At 54.2% G+C, this 21,710-nt stretch overlaps 1 protein-coding gene across 7 annotated transcripts in view; it reads right to left on the bottom strand.

Annotated features, from left to right (window-relative positions):
- PDE4A (phosphodiesterase 4A) overlaps positions 1-21,710 on the bottom strand; it is a 65,392-nt gene that overhangs the window by 3,434 nt on the left and 40,248 nt on the right. For 6 of the 7 annotated variants that reach the window (XM_055371658.2, XM_055371659.1, XM_055371657.2 and 3 more), the window contains 13 exons: positions 20,436-20,627; positions 17,892-17,928; positions 17,695-17,765; positions 16,195-16,244; positions 15,906-16,018; positions 11,933-12,026; positions 8,737-8,960; positions 7,340-7,438; positions 7,079-7,243; positions 5,743-5,842; positions 5,154-5,308; positions 4,835-4,957; positions 2,837-3,019 (listed from right to left, as the gene is read on the bottom strand). In XM_055371658.2, the coding sequence (XP_055227633.1) occupies positions 2,837-3,019; positions 4,835-4,957; positions 5,154-5,308; positions 5,743-5,842; positions 7,079-7,243; positions 7,340-7,438; positions 8,737-8,960; positions 11,933-12,026; positions 15,906-16,018; positions 16,195-16,244; positions 17,695-17,765; positions 17,892-17,928; positions 20,436-20,627 (1,606 nt within the window). Of the gene's footprint in view, positions 1-2,836; positions 3,020-4,834; positions 4,958-5,153; positions 5,309-5,742; positions 5,843-7,078; positions 7,244-7,339; positions 7,439-8,736; positions 8,961-11,932; positions 12,027-13,514; positions 13,939-15,905; positions 16,019-16,194; positions 16,245-17,694; positions 17,766-17,891; positions 17,929-20,435; positions 20,628-21,710 lie in introns of those variants that run through there. The other variant, XM_055371662.2, reaches the window with a different exon arrangement.

The following is a 21,710-nucleotide window of genomic DNA, read 5'->3' as shown; positions in this document are numbered from 1 at the left end:
AAAGTGCTGGGATTACAGGCATGAGCCACTGAACCTGGCCTTTTTTTTTTTTTTTTTTGGACACAGTGTCTCACTCTGTCACCCAGGCTGGAGTGCAGTGGTGTAATCATAGCTCATTGCAGCCTTGAACTCCCGGGCTCAAGCGATCCTCCCACCTCAGTCTCCCCAGTAGCTGGGACTAAAGGCGCACGTTACCACACTCAGTTAATTACTGTATTTTTTGTAGAGACCGGGTGTCGTCACATTGCCTTGGCTGGTCTCAAACTCCTGAGCTCAAGCGATCTGCCTATCTTGGCCTCCTAAAGTGTTGGGATTAGAGGTGACAGCCACTGTGCCCAACCCTGTATGTATTTTTCTGTTTTTCTTTTCTTTCTTTTTTTTTTTGAAGACACAGTCTCACTCTGTCACCCAGGCTGCAGTGCAAGGGTACGATCTTGGCTCACTGCAATCTCTGCCTCCTGGGTTCAAGCGATTCTCCTGCCTCAGCCTCCAAAGTATCTGGGACTACAAACGTGTGCCACCATGCCTGGCTTGTTTTTGTAGAGATGGGGTTTCACCATGTTGACAAGGTTGGTCTCGAGCTCTTGACCTCAGGTGATCCACCCACCTCAGCCTCCCAAAGTGCTGGGATTACAGGCGTGAGCCACTGCACCTGGCCTATTTTTTAAAAAGCTAAATGCAATTCCAGCTACTCGGGAGGCTGAGGCAGGGAGAATTGCTTGAACCTGGGAGGTGGAAGTTGCAGTGAGCCGAGATTGTGCCATTGCACTCCAGCCTAGGCATCAGAGCGAGACTCCGTCTCAGGAAAAAAAAAAAAAAAAGTAGGCCAGATGCAGTGGCTCAGGCCTGTAATCCCAGCACTTTGGGAGGCTGAGGTGTGTGGATCACCTGATGTCTGGAGTTCAAGACCAGCCTGGCCAACATGGTGAAACCGTGTCTCTACTAAAAATACAAAAATTAGCAGGGCATGGTGGTGGGCACATGTAATCCCAGCTACTCAGGAGGCTGAGGCAGGAGAATCGCTCGAACCCAGGAGGCAGAGGTTGCAGTAAGCCAAGATCGCGCCATTGCACTCCAGCCTGGGGGACAAGAGTGAGACTTCATCTCAAAAAAAAAAAAAAAAGCTAAATCCACAAACTATTGCTATGAAGTTGCCTATGAACATAACTACATTATAAAGTGTATAAAATTAGTTTTCCATGGGGTGTGTGTGAGTGATTTTGCACACCTAGGGGACATTTGGCAATGTCTGGAGGAATTTTTGGTCTTTACAAATGAGCAGGGGGAGGCTGGGCGCGGTGGCTTATGCCTGTAATCCCAGCACTTTGGGAGGCCGAGGTGGGCGGATCACCTGAGGTCAGGAGTTCGAGACGAGCCTGACCAACATGGAGAAACACCGTCTCTACTAAAAATACAAAATTAGCTGGGCGTGGTGGCGCATGCCTGTAATTCCAGCTTCTCGGGAGGCTGAGGCAGGAGAATCACTTGAACCCGGGAGGTGGAGGTTGCAGTGAGCTGAGACTGCACCACTGTACTCCAGCCTGGGCGACAAGAGGGAAACTCTGTCTCAAAAAAAAAAAAAAAAAAAAAAAAGAGCAGGGGAATACTTCTGGCATCTAGTGGGTAGAGACCAGGGATTCTGCTAAGAATCCTGTAATACCCAGGGCAGCTCGTAGCACAAAAAATGATCACCCAAATGTCAACAGTGCTGAGGCCTAGAAACTCAGGTCTGGACGGGCAGAGACATCAAACTCAGATGGTTGGGTTTCACCAGGGAGGATATAAAGTGGGGAGGGGCCAGGCAGGGTGGCTCACCCCTGTAATCCCAGCACTTTGGGAGGCTGAGGGAGGCAGATTGAGTGAGCCCAGGAGTTCGAGACCAGCCTGGGCAACATGACAAAACCCCATCTCCATGAAAAATACAAAAATTAGCCGAGTGTGGTGGTGCACGCCTGTAGTCCCAGCCACTCTGGAGGCGGGGGTGGAGGATCATTTTAGCCCAGGAGGTGGAGGTTGCAGTAAGCCAAGATCACACCCCTGCACTCCAGCCTGGGTGGCACAATGAGACCCTGTCTCAGAAAAAAAAGAAAAAGAAAAATGAAAACAAGGCCAGGTATGGTGACTCACCCCATATCCCAGCACTTTGGGAAGCCAAGGTTTGAGCCCAGGAGTTCAAGACAAGACTGGCAACATAGCAAATCCCTGTCTCGACAAAAAATTTTAAAAAACTAGCCAGGTGTGGTGGTGTGCACCTGTATTCCCAGCTAATCTGGAGGCTGAGGCAGGAGGATCGCTTGAGCCCAGGAATTCAAGGCTGCAGTGAGCTATGATCACACCACTGCATGCCACCCTGGGCAACAGTGCAAGACCTGGTCTCAAAATAAATAAATAAAACCTAAATAAAAGAAAAACAGGAGGCTGGGCGCAGTGGCTCATGCTTGTAATCCTGGCATTTTGGGAGGCCAAGGCAGGTAGATCACAAGGTCAGGAGTTCAAGACCAGCCTGGCCAACATGGTGAAACCCCATCTCTACTAAAAATACAAAAATTAGCCAGGCATGGTGGTGCACGCCTGTAATCCCAGATACTTGGGAGGCTGAGGCAGGAGAATCACTTGAACCTGGGAGGCGGAGGTTGCAGTGAGCCAAGATCGTGCCATTGTACTCCAGCCTGGGCAATAGAATGAGACTCCGTCTCAAAAACAAAACAAAACAAAAAACAGGACAACTTGGCATTGTGGAAAGGCAGGGGAGGAGCTCCTGGGCCTCAGAACTTCAGGCCAAGATGGGCTGGGGAGACCCACCCTGTCCCCGTCCATCAATGCCCCGAGCCTGTACCTGAGACTTCTCCACGGAGGCAGTGTGCTTGTCACACATGGGGCTGATTTCCATGCCACGCTCGCGCTCTCGGTCACCCTGCTGGAAGAACTCGGCCATGATGCGGTCTGTCCACTGGCGGTACAGCTCCAGCGGCTTGGTGGGGTTGCTGAGGTCTGCACAGTGCACCATGTTCCGGAGGACCTGCATGGGGTTGGGGCACAGGGGAAACTTCAGAGGCTATGCCTCTGTCCCAGTCTGAGACCTCAGGCATTCTTTCTTTTTTAAGAAATGGGGGCCAGGCACTGTGGCTCACGCCTGTAATTCCAGCACTTTGGGATGCTGAGGTGGGTGGATCATGAGGTCAGGAGTTCAAGACCAGCCTGGCCAACATGGTGAAACCCTGTCTCTACTAAAAATACAAAAAAATTAGCCAGGCATGGTGGCGCATGCCTGTAATCCCAGTTATAGTGGGGCTGAGGCAGGAGAATTGCTTGAACCCAGGAGGCGGAGGTTGCAGTGAGCCGAGATCAAGCCACTGCCCTCCAGCCTGGGCGACAGAGTGAGACTCCATCTCAGAAAAAAAAAAAAAAAAAAAAAGAATGGGGCTGGGCGCGGTGGCTCACATCTGTAATCACAGCACTTTGGGAGGCCAAGGTGGGCAAATCACTTGAGGTCATGAGTTTGAGATCGGCCTGGCCAAGATGGCGAAACCCCATCTCTACTAAAAATACAAAAATTAGCCAGGTCTGGTGGTAGGCACCTGTAATCCCAGCTACGCTAGAGGCTGAGGCAGGAGAATTGCTTCAGCCCAGGAGGCGGAGTTTGCAGGGAACCAAGATCCGTGCCCTCTAGCCTGGGTGACAGAGAGACCCGATCTCAAAAAAAGAAAAAACCAAAAACAGAAAAGAAGAAAGAGAAAGAAGAAGGAAAGGAAAGGACAGGACAGGACAGGACAGGACAGGAAAGGAAAGGAAAGGAAAGATAAGGAAAGGAAAGGAAAAGAGGATCTTGCAATGTTGCTCTGGCTGGTCTCAAACTCCTGGCCTCAAACAGTCCTCCTGCCTCAGCCTCTGGAGTAGTTGAGATTATAGGCGTGAGCCACCACACCCAGCTTTCAGGCTTTCTTATCTCCCACCTGGGGAGGGAGGGAGTAGGGAGAGAAGGTGGGGAGAACAGAGAACAGAGGAGGTAACAGGGAGAGGTGTGTGAGAGATTGAGAAAATATGGGAGGAGTCGGAAGGGGGGTGAGGGAAGAGAAGATGGTTAGGGAGAGGGACAGGGGACCTGGAAGGGGTTGATGAGAAGAAAGGAGGAATTGGGGGAAATGGGAGGAAATGGTGGGAGAGATGGGAAAGAGAGATGGGATTGGAAAGTGAAGATGGAGAAGGGGACAGACAGAAAGAGGTCAGGTGTGGTGGCTCACGCCAGCTATCCCAGCACTTTGGCAGGCCAAGACAGGAGGATAACTTCAGCTCAGGAGTTTGAGACCAGACTGGGTGACATAGTGAGACCCCAACTCTCCTTTAAACATACAAAGTAAATAAAAATAAATTTAAAAAAAGAGGGCTGGGCGCGGTGTCTCATGCCTGTAATCCCAGCACTTTGGGAGGCCAAGGCGGGGGGCGGGGGGGATCACCTGAGGTCGGGAGTTCGAGACCAGCCTGACAGACATGGAGAAACCCTGTCTCTACTAAAAGTACAAAATTAGCTGGGCATGGTGGCGTATGCCTGTGATCCCAGCTACTCGGCAGGCTGAGACAGGAGAATCGCTTGAACCCGGGAGGCGGGAGGCGGGAAGCGGAGGTTGCGGTGAGCCAAGATGGCGCCATTGCATTCCAGCCCGGGCAACAAGAGCAAGACTCCGTCTCAAAAACAAACAAAAAAAAAAGAAAGAAGGACACAGGAAGATGGGCCACTTGGGAGAAAGAGGCCGAGGAAGGGGCAGTTAGCTACCCAGACCTAAAGGTGTGGCTGTGGGAGTGTCCTCCCTCCTTAGATGATGGGGCGTGGGGGCACCTGGATGCGGTCGGAGTAGTTATCCAGCAGGAGGACCCCTGAGCTGGTCACTTTCTTGGTCTCCACCATGGTCTTCAGGTCAGCCAGGAGGGTCATGTGCTTGGACATGTCCGTGGCCAGCACCTGCGGGCAAGGGGGCGTCACTGGGGCCGCTGACACCCGCCCCCCAGACTGACCCGGGCCTCTGAAGTTTTCACCAGGTAGAAGCCGCCCGCTCTGTCCAGGTTGAGGGTTCCTCTGGGACTCAGACCCACTCCTCCCCAAAGCCCTCGACTCCTAGGCTTCCTTTCCCGCTCCGTCCCGCCCCAGCCCCGCCCACCATGTCGATGACCATCTTGCGTAGGCTCTGCCGCTGGCGCTTGCTGAGGTTCTGGAAGATGTCGCAGTTGTCCTCCTGCAGCAGCTTGAAGCCCACGGCCAGGTGGTGATTCTCGAGCACCGACTCATCGTTGTACATGAGCGCCAGCTCCGAATCTGCAGCCCAGCCCGGAGGTCAGGGGAGGGCCCACGTGTGCAGCACCAACCGCAGGAGGGCCAGCTCCGCCCCCAACTAGCTAACCCCTCCCCAGCCCGGCCAGCCTCGCCTCCAGCCCAGTCAGCTCTACCCCAGCCCGGCCATCCCCTTTCCAGCCCAGCCACCCCCGCCCCCAGCCCCGCCTCCTGCCCGGCCATCCCCTTTCCAGCCCAGCCAGCCCCGCCCCCAGCCCCGCCTCCTGCCCGGCCATCCCCTTTCCAGCCCAGCCAGCCCCGCCCCCAGCCCCGCCTCCTGCCCGGCCATCCCCTTTCCAGCCCAGCCAGCCCCGCCCCCAGGCCAGCCAGCCCCTCCTCCAGCCTAGTTAGTTCCGCCCCCAGCCTGGCCAACACCGCCTCCAACTCAGCAAACCCCGCCCCTGGCGAGGGCCACTCACTGGTGTTGATGAGGAACTGGTTGGAGACCCCAGGGTGATCCACATCGTGGATGGCAGCCGCGAAGAGGGCGGCGAGAATCTCCAGGTCCGTGAACACTGCCTGGGAGCAGAGACACGGATGTTAGAATAACAGAGTTGAAGCCATGCATGGTGGTGAGCACCTGTTTGTCTCAGCTACTTAGGGGGCTGAGATGGGAGGGTCACTTGAGCCTAGGACTTCAAGGCCAGAAGTTCGAGGCCATCCTGGGCAACATAGCAAGGCCCTGTCTCAAATTTAATTTTCTTTCTTTTTTTTTTTTTGAGACAGAATTCCGCTCTTGTTGCCCAGGTTGGAATGCAGTGGCACGATCTTGGCTCACTGCAACTTCCCCATCCTGGGTTCAAGCAACTCTCCTGGTTCAGCCTCCCGAGTAGCTGGGATTACAGGCTCCCACCACCACGCCCGGCTAATTTTTAAAATATTTTTGGTAGAGACAGGGTTTCGCCATGTTGGCCATTTCTGACCTCAGGTGATTCACCTGCCTCGGCCTCCCAAAGTACTGGGATTACAAGTGTGAGCCACCGTGCCTAGCCCCCCCCAATTTTTATTTTATTTTTTTTGAATTGAAGTCTCACTTTGTTGCCCAGGCTGGAGTGCAGTGGCGCAATCTTGGCTCACTGCAACCTCCACCTACTGGGTTCCAGCGATTCTCCTGCCTCAGCCTCTGGAGTAGCTGGGATTACAGGCGTGCCCCACCACGCCCGGCTAATTTTTGTATTTTTAGTAAAGACAGTGTTTCACCATGTTGGTCAGGCTGGTCTCAAACTCCCAACCTCAGGTGATCCACCCATCTTGGCCTCCCAAAGTGCTGGGATTACAGGTGTGAGCCACTGCACCTGGACTAAAACTTTTTTTTTAAGAAATAAGATTTTTGACCGGGCACAGTGGCTCACGCCTCTACTCCCAGCACTTTGGGAGGCCAAGGTGGGTGGATCACGAGGTTGGGAGTTTGAGACCAGCCTGTCCAACTTGGCGAAACGCCATCTCTACTAAAAATATTATAAAAACTTAGCCAGGCGTGGTCGTGGGCACCTGTAGTCCCAGCTACTCAGGAGGCTGAGGCAGGAGAATCACTTGAACCCGGGAGGCAGAGGTTGCAGTGAGCTGAGATCGTGCCACTGCACTCTAGCCTGGGTGGCAGAGCAAGACTCCGTCTCAAAAAGAAAAAAAAAAGAGAGAGAAATGGCGTCAAAGATAGATAGAGGTCAGAGACACAGGGTCAGAGAGACACACAGGAGGCTGAAGAGGCAGTCACAAAGAGAGACAGGGACGGTCACTCACAGGGCAGTCACTCACATCTAGTGCAGGCGTGGCCAGCAGTACGTGGGTGGACTGCAGCACGTCAGCTGCGTGCAGGCTGTTATGGTAGGCCACGTCAGCGTGGTAGTGATCCTCCAGCGTCAGCATGTATGTCACCATCGTGTCCACAGGGATGCGGAATTTCTTCAGCAGGTCCCGCTCCTGAGAGCAGGCAGGGGCAGGGTGGTGACCTCCACCGGCCCCCAGCGCCCCGCTCTGAGCCCCTCACCCGGGCCCACTCCCGGCTGTCCCCATCACCTGGAATATCATGTACATGATGCAGGTGAGTGAGCGGCCTCCAGCGTAATCCGACACGCAAAAGATGTTCAGGCCCCACTTGTTCAGGTTCTCCAGTTCCTGGTGGAGACGGAGGCCAGAGGTCAGGAGCCTGTAAGGCTCAGGGCCCTGGAGAACATTTCCTAGGAGTTTGAAGCCTTGGTCTGAAGGAAGCACCATTATTGCTCACCCAGTGGGTGACAGGTTCAACAGCACAGAATGTACTGCCCTCGTCCTACTGGGCTGCAAAATAGCGAAAGCAATCACAGCCACTGTCTTTTGAGTACTTATGATCTGCCAAGTATTGCTCTAAGCACTTGATCTCATTTGGCAGGTGAAGGCACCAAGGCTGAGAGAGGCGATGTGACTTCTCCAAGATCATGCAGCTCATAAGTGGCAACGCTAGGATAGGAACCCAGCAGGACTGGCCCCCAGCACAGCTCAGCCTCTTAGCTAAGCTGTTCACAAGCCCCAGGGGAGAAAGGAAGAAGGGCTTATTTTCCATGTCTCTCCAGAATTCAGAAAAGGGCCAGCACATAGTAGCTGCTTAATAAACACCAGTTGGCCGGGTGCAGTGGCTCACGCCTGCAATCCCAGCACTTTGTGAGGCTAAGGCGGGTGGATCACTTGAGGCCAGGAGTTCGAGACCAGCCTGGTCAACATGGTGAAACCCCATTTCTACTAAAAATACAAAAATTAGCCAGGTGTGGTGGCACACGCCTTTAGTCCCAGCTAGTCAGGAGGGTGAGGCAGGAATATCGCTTGAACCCAGGAGGTGGAGGTTGCCTTGAGCCGAGATCACACTACTGCACTCCAACCTGGGCGACAGAGCGAGTCTCCATCTCAAAATAAATAAATAAATAAAAATAAATAACTAAAGGCCAGGTGACTGAATGGAAGATTCACTGGAGGAGGTGGCTCAAAGAGGGTTACAATAAGCCTCAGCTGAGTGAGCCGCCAAAGATGGATCACTTCCACTGCCGCTGTCCCCTGGAAGAGCTAGGAGTGAAACCCCGGTCTGGACTTTTGGGGACACTATGGGGGCACAGTCTGGATTAGCGTCACTGGTGTGTACACCAATCCCCCTGCAGCTGGGAGTGTTGCCTGCTAAGGCTCACAGCTGCCTGCATTTCCAGAAGACTAGTCCCAACAGGAGCTACATGGAAGAGGTGATACGTCCAGCCCTGGGGACGGCCCCCAAGCAATGAATGATACAGAGGTACAAAGAGCCAGCATGCTTGCCTCAAGATGGGCTCAAACCCTCATCTCAAGCTCTGCTTCTGGGAAACCTGGCCTAAGACATAACTCAATGCCCAGTCCTTCTCAGGGCCCCAGGAGACCACCCCCTCCAGCCCTGCCCCTACTGAGCCCCCACCCACTTGGGCCAGGAGCTCTTCTTGATCGGTCTTCACCCCAAATCGGGGAATGTTAGAGTTGTTCAGGCTGTTACTATGCATCAACTTTTTCACCCCTGTGATTTGGGACATGGGCTGTAAGTGTGGTACAGGGGGCGGGGGCGGCTGGGAGGGTCTTGGTCGCGGCGCTTGCTGTTTTTCTCGTTCCTTCATCGTGGGTGATGGGATCTCCACTTCATTCTGTTTGTCTGCAGAAGATGGGGAGCAGGAACAAGTGTGAACACCTCTTCCACCCCTGGAGGCTCCCTTATTCTTCAGCCCTCTACCACGTACGGGGAAGGCTCACCCGAAAGGGCAGAACCCTTCCAGCTGTGATGCCGCTGGCTACTCAGAGTCAGGAAACCAGAGGGGATGTGGGAAATCTTCCGGGAGGTGGTGGGCTGGAGTGGGGGCCCAGGGCTCTGGGATGGCCCCAGTCTGATCATCAGATATGGATGGAGAGTGGCGTGGGAAGTCAGAAAGCGAGGTGGGGATGCCAGGGAGAGCCGCTGCCTACCCCGAACACCCAGGGAACCTTTTTGGATGGGGAAGATCCCAGCATGCGGGCCAAGAGTGCTGGTGTGGGGGGTGGCATCACTGGGAAGAGGGAAGGGTGGTCTCTGGCTCCATGTCCCTGCCCCCCCCCCGCCCACCTTGGCACCAGCCTGCCTGGGGGACAGCCCCAGGAGCCCTTTTCCTGAGCTTTCAGGGGCTTCCAGAGCTCAGCCAAGGTCACCCATTGTGACCTGGAGCTAGCTAGTCAATGAAAAGGCCTAATACGGGTCATTTGCATGTTATGCTCCCATTGGGTGGATCCTCAGAACTCAGAGACACACTCTCACTGGTAGGAGCACTGGAAACACCGAACACTTTTTTTCTTGAGACAGAGTCTCGCTCTGTCGCCCAGGCTGGAGTGCAGTGGCACGATCTCTGGCTCACTGTAGCCTCCACCTCCCGGGTTCAAGCGATTTTCCTACCTCAGCCTCCCGAGTAGCTGAGATTACAGGCACCCGCCATCGCGCCCGGCTAATTTTTATATTTTTAGTAGAGAATGAGTTTCATCATGTTGGCCAGGCTGGTCTTGAACTCCTGACCTCAAGTGATCCGCCTGCCTCGGCCTCCCAAAGTGCTGGGATTACAGGTGTGAGCCACCGCGCCCAGCCCCAACACTTTTCTTGAGCTTGTCTGGGCGGTTCCCGAATTTGGGGGCCTTTGGAGTGTGGTGATAAACTGCGAGGATTAAATTATCCTGAGTTTGGGGGAATATCTCTAGCTTGAGGGTTTTGAGGTACCCATGAACTTAAGGGTTCCAGTGAAATCGGGGTATTCTGGTGCATCTGGGGTTCCATTGAATTAGGAATCTTACAGGTGTTAGTTTTTTTGAGACAAGCTGGAGTGCAGTGGCACAATCATGTCTCACTGCAGCCTCGAACTCCTGGGCTCAAGTGATCCTCCTGCCTCAGCCTCCAAGGTAGCTGGGACCACAGGCACACGACACCACACCCGACTAGTTTTTTATTCTATTTATTTATTTATTTATTTATTTATTTATTTATTTATTTATTTATTTTTTTGAGATGGAGTCTCACTGTGTCACCCAGGCTGGAGTGCAGTGACGCGATCTCAGCTCACTGCAACCTCCATCTCCCAGGTTGAAGCAATTCTGCCTCAGCCTCCTGAGTAGCTGAGATTACAGGTGTGCGCCAACATGCCCGGCTAATTTTTGTATTTTTAGTAGAGATGGCGTTTCACCATGTTGGTCAGGCTGGTCTTGAACTCCTGACCTCATGATCTGCCCACCTCGGCCTTCCAAAGTGCTGGCATTACAGGCGTGAGCCACTGCGCCCGGCCTAGTTTTTAATTTTTTTGTAGAGACAGGTTCTCACTATGTTGCCCAGGCTGGTCTTGAACTCCTGGGCTCAAGCTATCCTCTTTTCTCAGCCTCCCAAAGTCCTGGGATTATAGGCATGAGCTGCCTCTTCCTGCCTCTTACAGGTTCTTAAGCTTGATAATCTTCTAGAGATTAGGGTTCTAACATTTTGGGAGTCTACTGAATTGGGGGGGGGTCATACCAAGTTTGGAGACCCTATTGAATTTGGGGGTTTTTCAGTTTGGAGGTTGCTAAAGTTTGGGGGCCTTTTGTGGACTCGGAAGCACAGAACTTCCCTTAAGTTTGAGAACTCTACGGAGTTTGGGCATCTCTCTTGAGTTTGGGTGTGTCTACTGAGTTTGGAAGGGAGTCAATCCAAGTTTGGAAATTCTATTGAATTTGGGGTTCTACTCAGTTCAGGAGGCTTTTCAGCTTGGAGGCTTTTTTTTTGTTTATTTTTTGAGACAGAGTCTCACTCTGTTGCCCAGGCTGGAGTGCAGCAGTGGCGTGATCTCGGCTCACTGCAACCTCTGCCTCCCGGGTTCAAGTGAGTGCTAAAACAAAGAGGTGTTTGTTTGTTTGTTTGTTTGTTTGTTTGTTTTGAGACGGAGTCTCACTCTATTGCCCAGGCTGGAATGCAGTGGCGTGATCTTGGCTCACTGCAACCTCTGCCTCCTGAGTTCAGGAGGTTCTCTTGCCTCAGCCTCCCAAGTAGCTGAGATTACAAGCACACAACACCATGCCCGGCTAATTTTTTTTTTTTTTTTTTGAGACAGAGTTTCACTCTTGTTGCCTAGGCTGGAGTGCAATGGAGCAATCTCGGCTCACTGCAACCTGAACCCCCTGGGTTCAAGCGATTCTCCTGCCTGAGCCTCCTGAGTTGCTGGGATTACAGGCACCCACCACCATGCCTGGCTAATTTTTTGTATTTTTAGTAGAGATGGGGTTTCACCATGTTGGCCAGGCAGGTCTCAAACTGCTGATGTCAAGTGATCCACCTGCCTCAGCCTCCCAAAGCGTTGGGATTACAGGCGTGAGCCACCGCGCCCGGCGCTTGGAGGCTTTTTAAAGTTTAGAAGGGTTTTAAGCTCACAGATGATTTCAAATGTTGAGTTCTATAGAAGCTGGGGGTCCCACAGAGTTTGGAGGCATCAGGAACATGAGGGTTCTTGGATAGGGTGACTGTGACCTTTGGGGAGTTGAGAGTCAGAGTCCCTGGGAAGATGTGAGCAACAGGACCCAGGGTCAGGGGCAGCCCCCTCTCTACCTCAAATGTCCCCCCTCCAATCCCACGTGCTTCCCCTCACTCACCCAGGAATGTTGTGGAAATGTACTCTGAGACCTGGTTTCCGGACCTGCTCATTTCTGACAGGTGTGTGAGCTCACGGTTCAACATCCTCTTGAACTAAGGTAAAGGAGTCAACAAGGAAGAAATGATGGGGGAAGCACAGTGGTGGGGAGGGTGTCAGTCCTTCCCAAGAACGCCTGAAGACCCCATGAGTCCCTCCTATTTTTCTGCTCAGCCAACAGAGCCCCTATAAGACTGCTGGGGGGTTGGGGTCAGCCTTTCCTCTCCTCCCAGCTCTGGATGGAGGTCCCCAGGTTTGGGGAGTCATGATCAGCATAACCCTCCCTGCCTGAGGAAAGAGGGGCTTCCCTCCTCATCTCCCCCAAGGAGGAGCTAGAGGGGCACCTGTGGAAGGGAGGGGCTCCTGCCTAACAGGGAGCCAATGGGGAAGCAGGAGAATCCCGTCGCCATGGCGATGGGAGTCTCCTTAGCAACTCCCCCTCCAACCAGCTGCTGAGCTGGGGAAAAGGGGGGCAAGCCGGAGGCCCCTTAACCCTTGCCTTCCTAGAGCTGCCCCTGACCCAAGTGTTCCCAGACATGGACCCCAATCCTGGGGGTCCTGGCTCCTGGCATCCAGCTCAGTTTGGAAAAAGGGAACGTGGTAGCCAAGCTCTGGGGGACAAAAAGGTTTGGCCGGGGTAGGGGAGAATGGTGAGCTGAGGAAATCCCAGTTTGATCACCCAGGGGAGGGGGAGGGGGTTCCCATCATAGCCCCCTCTCCCCCAACCCCAGAAGGGTGGACAGATGCACGGATGAACAGAGTATACCCAAAACCGGGCTTGGAGGCCCCTCCTGGTCCCCCCATGCCACTCTGCACAGGCCTCTGCTGTGACATTGTACACAGAGGAGAAAGGGCATTGGCTCCCCACCCCCAAGCTCTGCCACAGCACCCCAAAAGCAGGAGCAGACTCTGTCCAGGGAAGCAGGAGAGACACTTGGCAGGAGGGGTGAGCCTGCATGGCCCAGGCTTGGACGGGGTGCTTCCTCCTCCCGGTGCCACCCAGAGACCCTGGGTACACATCCACACAAGATGGACCCACAAAATCTCACACAACCACACACACAATCACAGGCTCTCAGTCCTACACAGCGTCACACAGCCCAGACACACAGATCAAAGGGCATGCAAAATAAGGGGGTCACTGACATTTGGGGTCACATGTCCCCAAAATATCAGGCAGCTCTGGGCTCAGACACACAACCCAACACACAACACCACGGTCAGAGCCAGATGATCTCAGACAGGGCCACACAGTGACCCAGGCAAACAAGCCTATACTCAGGCAGACACACACCATCGCAGACACACACACACACATCCAGGCACTGACACAGTCACACCCAGTGAGGGACCCGCAGTCCACCCCCAGGAAGAGTCACACACCCCCAGCTGCCCGCCATCCACGCCCAGCCCTGGGCCACACACAGAGACAGTCGCAAGGCTTCATCTCCAGGCCACACACGTGCACAGCTGCACACACAAGCCCACACCGGGGGCCCAGCTCACCAGGATGCCCGCCCACCCCCTACCCTGCACTCTCCTACCTGGTCCCACCAGCCCACCAGCCAAGGCTTGGAGCAGGTCTCGCAGAAGAAATCCACCAAGGGCATCTTGGAGACTTAGCCCGCCTGGGGCTGCTGCACACAGAGGCTGGGCTTGGGGAGTCCCGGGGTTAACAACCACTGGGGAGGGGGTGCCGGGCAGGTGGGTAGTGGAAGGGGGAGCCGCGGAGGGGCCTGGGCCGGCCCAGCAGGGCTGGGGGCTCCCTTCCCCTCCGCGCTCCCAGCAGCAGCCCTGGTTACATGGCCCGCCAGCCCTGGGCCCCAACGGGCCCCCCCGCGGCAGTGGGTGGAGGCGGTGGGGGGTCCGTGCCCATGGGAGGGGGGCAGGGCAAGGGTCCCAGGAGGAGGCTGCGGAGCTCTGTGTGTGCACCCGTGTGTGTGCGTGTGTGCTCACTGCAGCACTGGCAGGCTGCATGGGATGTCAGGTGGTGCTGGGGGTGGGGGGGTATTAAAGGGGCATCAGAGCCCATGGGCCTCAGCCAGAACCTAGGTGGGCTGTCCCCATCAGGACCCGTCCCCTCCATGGACACACCCAGAGACAGAAACACACACCCACTTTACACTCACAGATGTACAAACACCCTGAGACACACCTTCCAGGGACACCCACACACATCCAGGCACTTGACACTTGAATATACACAGATACCCAAATGCTTTCTGTTGTACACTTACAGCACACACACACACACACACACACACACACGGAGACAGTCACAACTCTGATGTCCAACACACTTATAGGTCCACAGCTGAGCATATAGCAAATGCCTTCAGACACGCCCCATCTAAGGGCACAGACCCACGTCCAGACCCACATCCAGACCCACACCTATAGACAGACACCGAGATACCAGCCACATTTCTCTTTTTTTTTTTTTGAGACGGAGTTTTCACTCTTGTCGCCCAGGCTGGAGTGCAATGGCGCGATCTCAGCTCACCACAACCTCCGCCTTCCGGGTTCAAGCAATTCTCCCGCCTCAGCCTCCCGAGTAGTTGGGATTACAGGCACCCTCCAGCACACCCGACTAATTTTGTGTGTTTAGTAGAGACGGGGTTTCTCCATGTTGGTCAGGCTGCTCGAACTCCCGACCTCAGGTGTGATCCGCCCGCCTTGGCCTCCCCAGCCAGCCACACTTACAGACACACACTAAACACACCCACAGACACACTTTCCAACCATTGCAAATATCCACTGCCCTTGGACACAAACATATCCCGACAAATCCATAAGGAAATATACTCACAGATGCAAAAATACACACACACACACACACACACACACACACACACCATTGCAGAAACATCCTCAGACCCATATCCAGAGACACAGCTACATTTCAGATGCTTGATCCACCCTCAGGGACACAATCGCCCTCGGACTGCTATGTTCCTATACAAGCCTCCACCCACTGCTGTAAGCACCCCCCAACAAAGACACTCCCACCTACAGATCATTTCTTGATAAGCACCCGCCCACAAGGGCTGTTACCACTCTCTCCAACTCCAGGAAGCATCATTCACACATACTGCCTGCTTCCTGAATGGTGTCCCCTGGAGTTGTGCAGTGCACCGTCTGCACAACTGTACATGGGAGCATTGCAGTCACCCCTGCAGCCCTGCAAACACACACACATTCACAAACACATAGAGCTACACATTCAGTTTCCCATCTGGTCCGACTCTCCCCTGCAGACATGCGCACCCCTCTGGCACAGCCCCACACACCTATAACCCTGCATAATTACCCATGCAAACCTATACACCTACACAAGTACACACTGGCGTGCCACTCTTCAGAATCTATTCCCAACACCCCAGCGCTGCAAATGCGTAGCCAATAAACCAGCAGCTACACAGACCTATAGCCGCAGATACACCCCCGCAGACCATAAAAGCATAAAACCCCCCAACGGAAACGGTCACCTATTGACATATGTACAACCAGACAGACACACCCCACCCCACAACACACACCAGGCTCCTCCAGCCCTGGGGAAAGTCATAATCTACAGGAGCTTCAAGCCTTGAAGCTGCCGCCCAGGGGTTGGCCCCACCCAGGGACTGACCCCATACCATAGACCCTACCCAGAGATTGGCCCCACCCTCATGACCACGCCCAATAGTTGGCCTCGGCTACAGGACTAACCTAGTGGTTGGCTCCACCCATAGGGCCCGGCTCCACCAGCCCCCGCCCAGGGATTGGCCCTGCCTTAATCAGCCACACCCAGTAGCTATCTCCGCCCACAGGAACAACCTAATGGCTGGCTCCATCCGCAGGCCGCGCCCACTGGTCCCATCCAGTGGTTGGCTCTACCCACTGGCCCCGCCCCCGCCTGCCCCGCCCAGGGGTTCTGCCCACCACCTGCACACCTTGTGCGAGGCCATCTCGCTGACAGAGCGATAGGTCTGCATGGTCTCCAGCTGCTCCAGACACCAGTCCAGCTCCTCCAGAGTCTCCCGGGCCAACTGCTGACACGTTTCTTCTAAGGAAGGGGCAGCCAGGGTAGTGACTGAGAAGGTCTGTAGGCAGAAGCCCAGAGGCTCCAGACCGCCGTGACGGGGTTCGCCAGGTGAGTGGACTGCTGGGTGGGGAAGGGGCTGAGGGACCCCCACTGGGGCAGCAAGAGGGGCCCCTTCCCACCCCTCTGGGCTTAGCTACCTGACAGCGTGGCCTTGCAGACAGGGGTGGGGCCGCCCAGAGGGGACCGCCTGCAGAAAAAAAAAAAAAATTGGGCTGCAATGTCAGCCTGGGTCCCCCCACCAGGTCCCTGCCTCCCGCTTTCATGAACAGTGCCAATTTTCATTTGTCTGAAAACTCACCGTGTCCTAAGGACGCTGCCATGTACTCTGCCTGCAGCCTCAATGAGTCCCAGAAAAATCCATTTTATAGATGTGGAAACTGAGGCTCAAGGAGGTGAAACAGCTTCTTCAAGACCACGTGGCTGATCCGCCTTAAGGTCAGGTCCTGGGCTTCCAAGATCTCTGCTCTCTTGCCTAACTCTCCACAAATCCTCCAAGCCCCTGAGGATGTCTCTATCCCCCACCCCCAGAAGGACTGGCAGCTCTCAGCCACATCTCTTGCCCTAAAACAATTAAGGTCCACTCCTATGTACGCAGGGCAATATTCTAGCACTTTCTAGACATCATCTCCTCTCCTCACAGCAGTTATCGAAGGGAGGCATTATTGTAATCCTCATTTTATTTATCTATTTATTTTTTGAACCAGGGTCTTGCTCTGTCACCCAGGCTGGAGTGCAGTGGTGGGAACACAGCTCACTGCAGCCTCAACCTCCTGGGCTCAAAACTATCCTCCTGCCTTAGCCTCCTGTGTAGGTGGGAACCACAGACACATGCCACCATGCTGGGCTAATTTTTTTTTTTTTAGAGACAGGGTCTCATTTTGTTTCCCCTGGGCTGGTCCTGAACTCCTGAATTCAAGTGACCTCCTGCCTTGGCCTCCCAAAGTGCTGGATTACAGGCATGAGCCAGCACGCTTGGCTGTGATCATCACTTTGCAGAAGGGCAACAGAAGCACCATGGAATGCCATTTGCCCAGCAACTTGGTGTCAAGACCCAGCGTGGGCCTGGGGACTGTGGCTGTGGCCTCACCACCATGCATCCAGACCCCTAAATCTTTATTTATAAAAACCTCTGGGCCGGGCGCAGAGGCTCACACCTGTAATCCTAGCACTTTGGGAGGCTGAGGCAGGTGGATCACCAAAGGTCAGGAGTTTGAGACCAGCCTGGCCAACATGGTGAAACCCCATCTCTACTAAAAATACAAAAATTAGCCCGGTGTGGTGGTGCATGCCTGTAATCCCAGCTACCCGGGAGGCGGAGGCAGGAGAATTGCTTGAACCCGGGAGGCAGAGGTTGCAGTGAGTCAAGATCGCACTACTGCACTCCAGCCTGTGTGACAGAGTGAGACTTGATCTCAAAACAAACAAACAAACAAAAAACAAAAAACAAACAAACAAAAAACACCTCTGTGTCTTAGGCACTTGACCTGCAATGGCTCTCTGGCTCTCTGGGAGCTGTTGTCTGAACAGAGGTTCAGAGAGGTCACCTGCCTGCCGGAGGTCACACAGCAGGGCTGAGAGCAGAACCCGCATATGCTTCACCTTATGATCACAGCTGTTGCAGCCCAGCCTTCACTTACTTGTTACTGGGAACCGGCACATTGGTCAGGAGTGAGAAGTTGCTACGGACGCTCCGGAGGCTGGCCAGCACCTGGGATGGGGAGCGGCAGTGAGGAGTGGGGTTCCCCTAGAGAGGCAGTGGGGCTGGGCCCTGTCCCCAAGTGTGGCGGAGCATTGGAGCCCCTTCTCTCCTTAACCATTTGGGAAGAGGTCTCACCTGAGCAAATGGTGTTACGATGAGGTCTTCAGCGTGCCTGTGATTGAGGACAGAAGCAGGTCAGGGGTCCGCAGAGAAGCAACTGTCTAGGGTAGATGCCCTGTGAGGCTGGACCCAGGGAGGCTGAGAGGGAGGGAGGGGACTCTGTGGGACCCAGGGAAAGAACACTTGTACTGCATAAGGGTGGACATGTGTCCAGGGCTGATCATGGAAGAAATGGCAGTCAAGGAGTGTGGCTCAGGTAGGTCCAGGGAGAAGAGACAAAGTGGAAAAGGGGAGAGGGGAGAGGGGAGAGGTGAATATGGTTGGGTGTTTTTTTTTTTTTTTTTAGACAGAGTCTCACTCTGTCACCCAGGCTGGAGTGTGGTGGCATGATCTCAGCTCACTGCAACCTCCGCCTCCCAGGTTCAAGCGATTCTCCTGTCTCAGCCTCCCAAGAAGCTGGGATTACAGGCATGTGCCTCTCGCCCCACTAATTTTTGTATTTTTAGTAGAGACTGGGTTTCATCATGTTGGCCAGGATGGTCTCAAACTCCTGGCCTGGAACAATCTACCCACTTTGGCCTCTCAAAGTGCTGGGATTATAGGTGTGAGCCACCGTGCCTGACCTTTTTATTTATTTATTTTTTCTTTTAAAGAGATGACATCTTATCCTGGCCAGCATGGTGAAACCTTGTCTCTACTAAAAATACAAAAATTAGCTGGGCGTGGTGACTCACACCTGTAGTCTCAGCTACTTGGGAGGCTGAGGCAGGAGAATCACTTGAACCCGGGAGGCAGAGGTTGCAGTGAGCCAAGATCACGCCACTGCACTCCAGCCTGGTGACAGAGCAAGATTCCATCTCAAAAAAAAAAAAAAGAGAGATAAAAAAGAGATGAAGTCTTGCTATGTTGGCCAGGCTGGTCTCAGAATCCTGAGCTCAAGCAATCCTTCTGCCTCAGCCTCCAAATGTGCTAGGATTATGAGTGTGAGCTTCCAAGCCTGACCCGAGGTGAATACGTTGCAAGGGCGGGGCTTGATGAGGGGAGCAGTGAACAGGAAGGGGACCAAGTGGGTTGAGGTGTGTACAGCAATGGCTGGGGGCAAGGCCTGGAGGAACCGAGTGAGAGAGGAAGAGGCTGAGGAGGTTCAGGGGGAACTCACACCTCAACAAGTGTCACGATAAGGGAGGTTAGCTCAGGAAAACCTGGGGGAAGGGCAGGGGGTGGGTCAGGTGAGATGTACACACTGTGGGAAGATACAGTGGGTGGGCACTCACACCTTTCTGGCTGGACATGCTATAAAGTAACTGAGGGCAGGCGGGGTGGCTCATGCCTGCAATCCCAGCACTTTGGGAGGCTGAGGTGGGAGGATCGCTTGAGCCCAGGAGTTTGAGACCAGTCTAGGCAACATAGTGAGACCCCATCACTATTATATTTTTTTAAAAAGGAACTGAGGGCCGGGCGTGGTGGCTCACGCCTGTAATCCCAGCACTTTGGGAGGCCGAGGTAGGCGGATCATGAGGTCAGGAGATCGAGACCATCCTGGCTAACACGGTGAAACCCCATCTCTACTAAAAATACAAAAAATTAGCCGGGTGTGGTGGCAGGCACCTGTAGTCCCAGCTACGCAGGAGGCTGAGGCAGGAGAATGGTGTGAACCCGGGAGGTGGAGCTTGCAGTGAGCTGAGATTGCACCATTGCACTCCAGCCTGGGCGACAGTGCGAGATTCTGTCTCAAAAAAAAAAAATAATAAGAGAAAAAAAGGAACTGAGGCCAGGCGCGGTGGCTCATGCCTGTAATCCCAGCAATCTGGGAGGCTGAGGTGGGCAGATCATAAGGTCAGGAGATCGAGACCATCCTGGCTAACACGGTGAAACCCCGTCTCTACTAAAAAATGCAAAAAAATTAGCCAGGCATGGTGGCGGGTGCCTGTAGTCCCAACTACTCGGGAAGCTGAGGCAGGAGAATGGCGTGAACCTGGGAGGAGGAGCTTGCAGTGAGCCAAGATCGCACCACTGCACTCCAGCCTGGGCAACACAACAGAGAGACACTCCGTCTCAAAAAAAAAAAGGAACTGAGGCCAGGTGTGGTGGCTCACGCCTGTAATTCCAGCACTCTGGGAGGCCAAGGCAGGCGGATCACCTGAGGTCAGGAGTTTGAGACCAGCCTGGCCAACATGGTGAAACCCTGTCTCGACTAAAAATACACAATTAGCCAGGCATGATGGCTGGTGCCTGTAGTCCCAGCTACTCGGGAGGCTGAGGCAGGAGAATTGCTTGAACCCAGGAGGCAGAGGTTGCAGTGAGCTGAGATGGCACCTCTACACTCCAGCCTGGACGACAGAGCAAGACTCCGTCCCAAAAAAGAAAAAAAGAAAGAAAAAAAAAAGGAACTGAGCCCTTTATAGGAGGGGCAGGGTGCTGCTTACCCTTCACTGGGGAGGACAGGTTGGGGGTGCTGAGGAGGATAGGGGTGGGTGCCCCCCGACTCCCTGCTGGGAAGGGCAGCTTCCAGCAGGACCAGGCCTGGGGGAACTGGCATGTGGGGAGAAGGATGCTCACGCCTCGCTGGTGACCGATGAGTTCCGGGACATGGTCTTGGGTGACATGTCATAGTCGCTGTCTGAGCGGTACAGGAAGGACTCCCGGCGCTGGCTGGTGGCCGCCCCGGCGTGCAGCACGAGTCCTGGGCTCGCCTGCGAGTCCAGGGGGCTGCGGCCAGGAGGTGGTGTCGGCCCATTCTCTGCCTCGAAGCTGCAGGGGATGGGCGAGAAGAGGGGTCAGGAGGCTGAAACGCTGTTAGGGAGGTCAAGAGGAATGAGGAGGCCGGGTGTGGTGGCTCACTCCTGTAGTGCCTGTAATCCCAGCACTTTGGGAGGCCAAGGCGGCGGGGGGTGGGGGTGTGAATCACTTGAGGTCAGGAGTTCGAGACCAGCCTGGCCAACATGATGAAACCCTGTCTCCACTAAAAATACAAAAATTAGCCGGGCATGGTGGCAGGTGTCTGTAATCCCAGCTATTCAGGAGGCTGAGGCATGAGAATCGCTTGAACCCAGAAAGCGGAGGTTGCAGTGAGCCAAGATCGCACCACTGCACTCCAGCCTGGGTGACAGAGCAAGACAATGTCTCAAAAAAAAAAAAAAAGGTGGGGGTGGGATGAGGAGCCTAAGGGAATTCCTGGCAGACATTCAGGTGGAGAATTTTTTTTTTGAGGTATGGTCTCGCTCTGTGGCCCAGGCTGGAGTAGTGCAGTGGTGTGATCTTGGCTCACTGCAACCTCCACCTCCCGGATTCAAGTGATTTTTCTGCCTCAGCCTCCTGTGTAGCTGGGATTACAGACATGCACCACCACACCTGGCTAATTTTTGTATTTTTAGTAGAGACGGGGTTCCACCATGTTGGCCAGGCTGGTCTCAAACGCCTGGCCTCATGTGATCCTCCCTCTTTGGCCTCCCAAAGTGCTGGGATTACAGGCCTGAGCCACTGCGCCCAACCAAGTGGAGGATGTTAAAGAAAGACAGATGCCCTAAAAGAGACGGGAGACACAGAATTGCAAAGATGGAACTTGTTGAGCACCCGTGTGCATCCATCCCCACTGCTGTGCTGGGGACACCCCAAGGCCAAAATTTATGGGATCATTCACTCTTTCCTTCATACCTCAAATCAGCCTTGGTGCCAAAATCTATCCAGAATCTGTCTACTTCTCACCCACTCCTTGGCCAGCTTCCCTCAGCCAGGACTGGTTGCATTCACCTCTGCCCTAGTACCCACCTCCTGTTTTCAACCCCCAGTCTTTCTTCAGTGGCCACCAGGGGGAGCTTGGAAACACCTGAATGA

The sequence above is a fragment of the Gorilla gorilla genome, chromosome 20, assembly GCF_029281585.2.
Source record: "Gorilla gorilla gorilla isolate KB3781 chromosome 20, NHGRI_mGorGor1-v2.1_pri, whole genome shotgun sequence".
Lineage (NCBI taxonomy): Eukaryota > Metazoa > Chordata > Mammalia > Primates > Hominidae > Gorilla > Gorilla gorilla.
The sequence above is the reverse complement of the archived record's forward strand: the minus strand, read 5'-3'. Positions and strand labels throughout refer to the sequence as shown.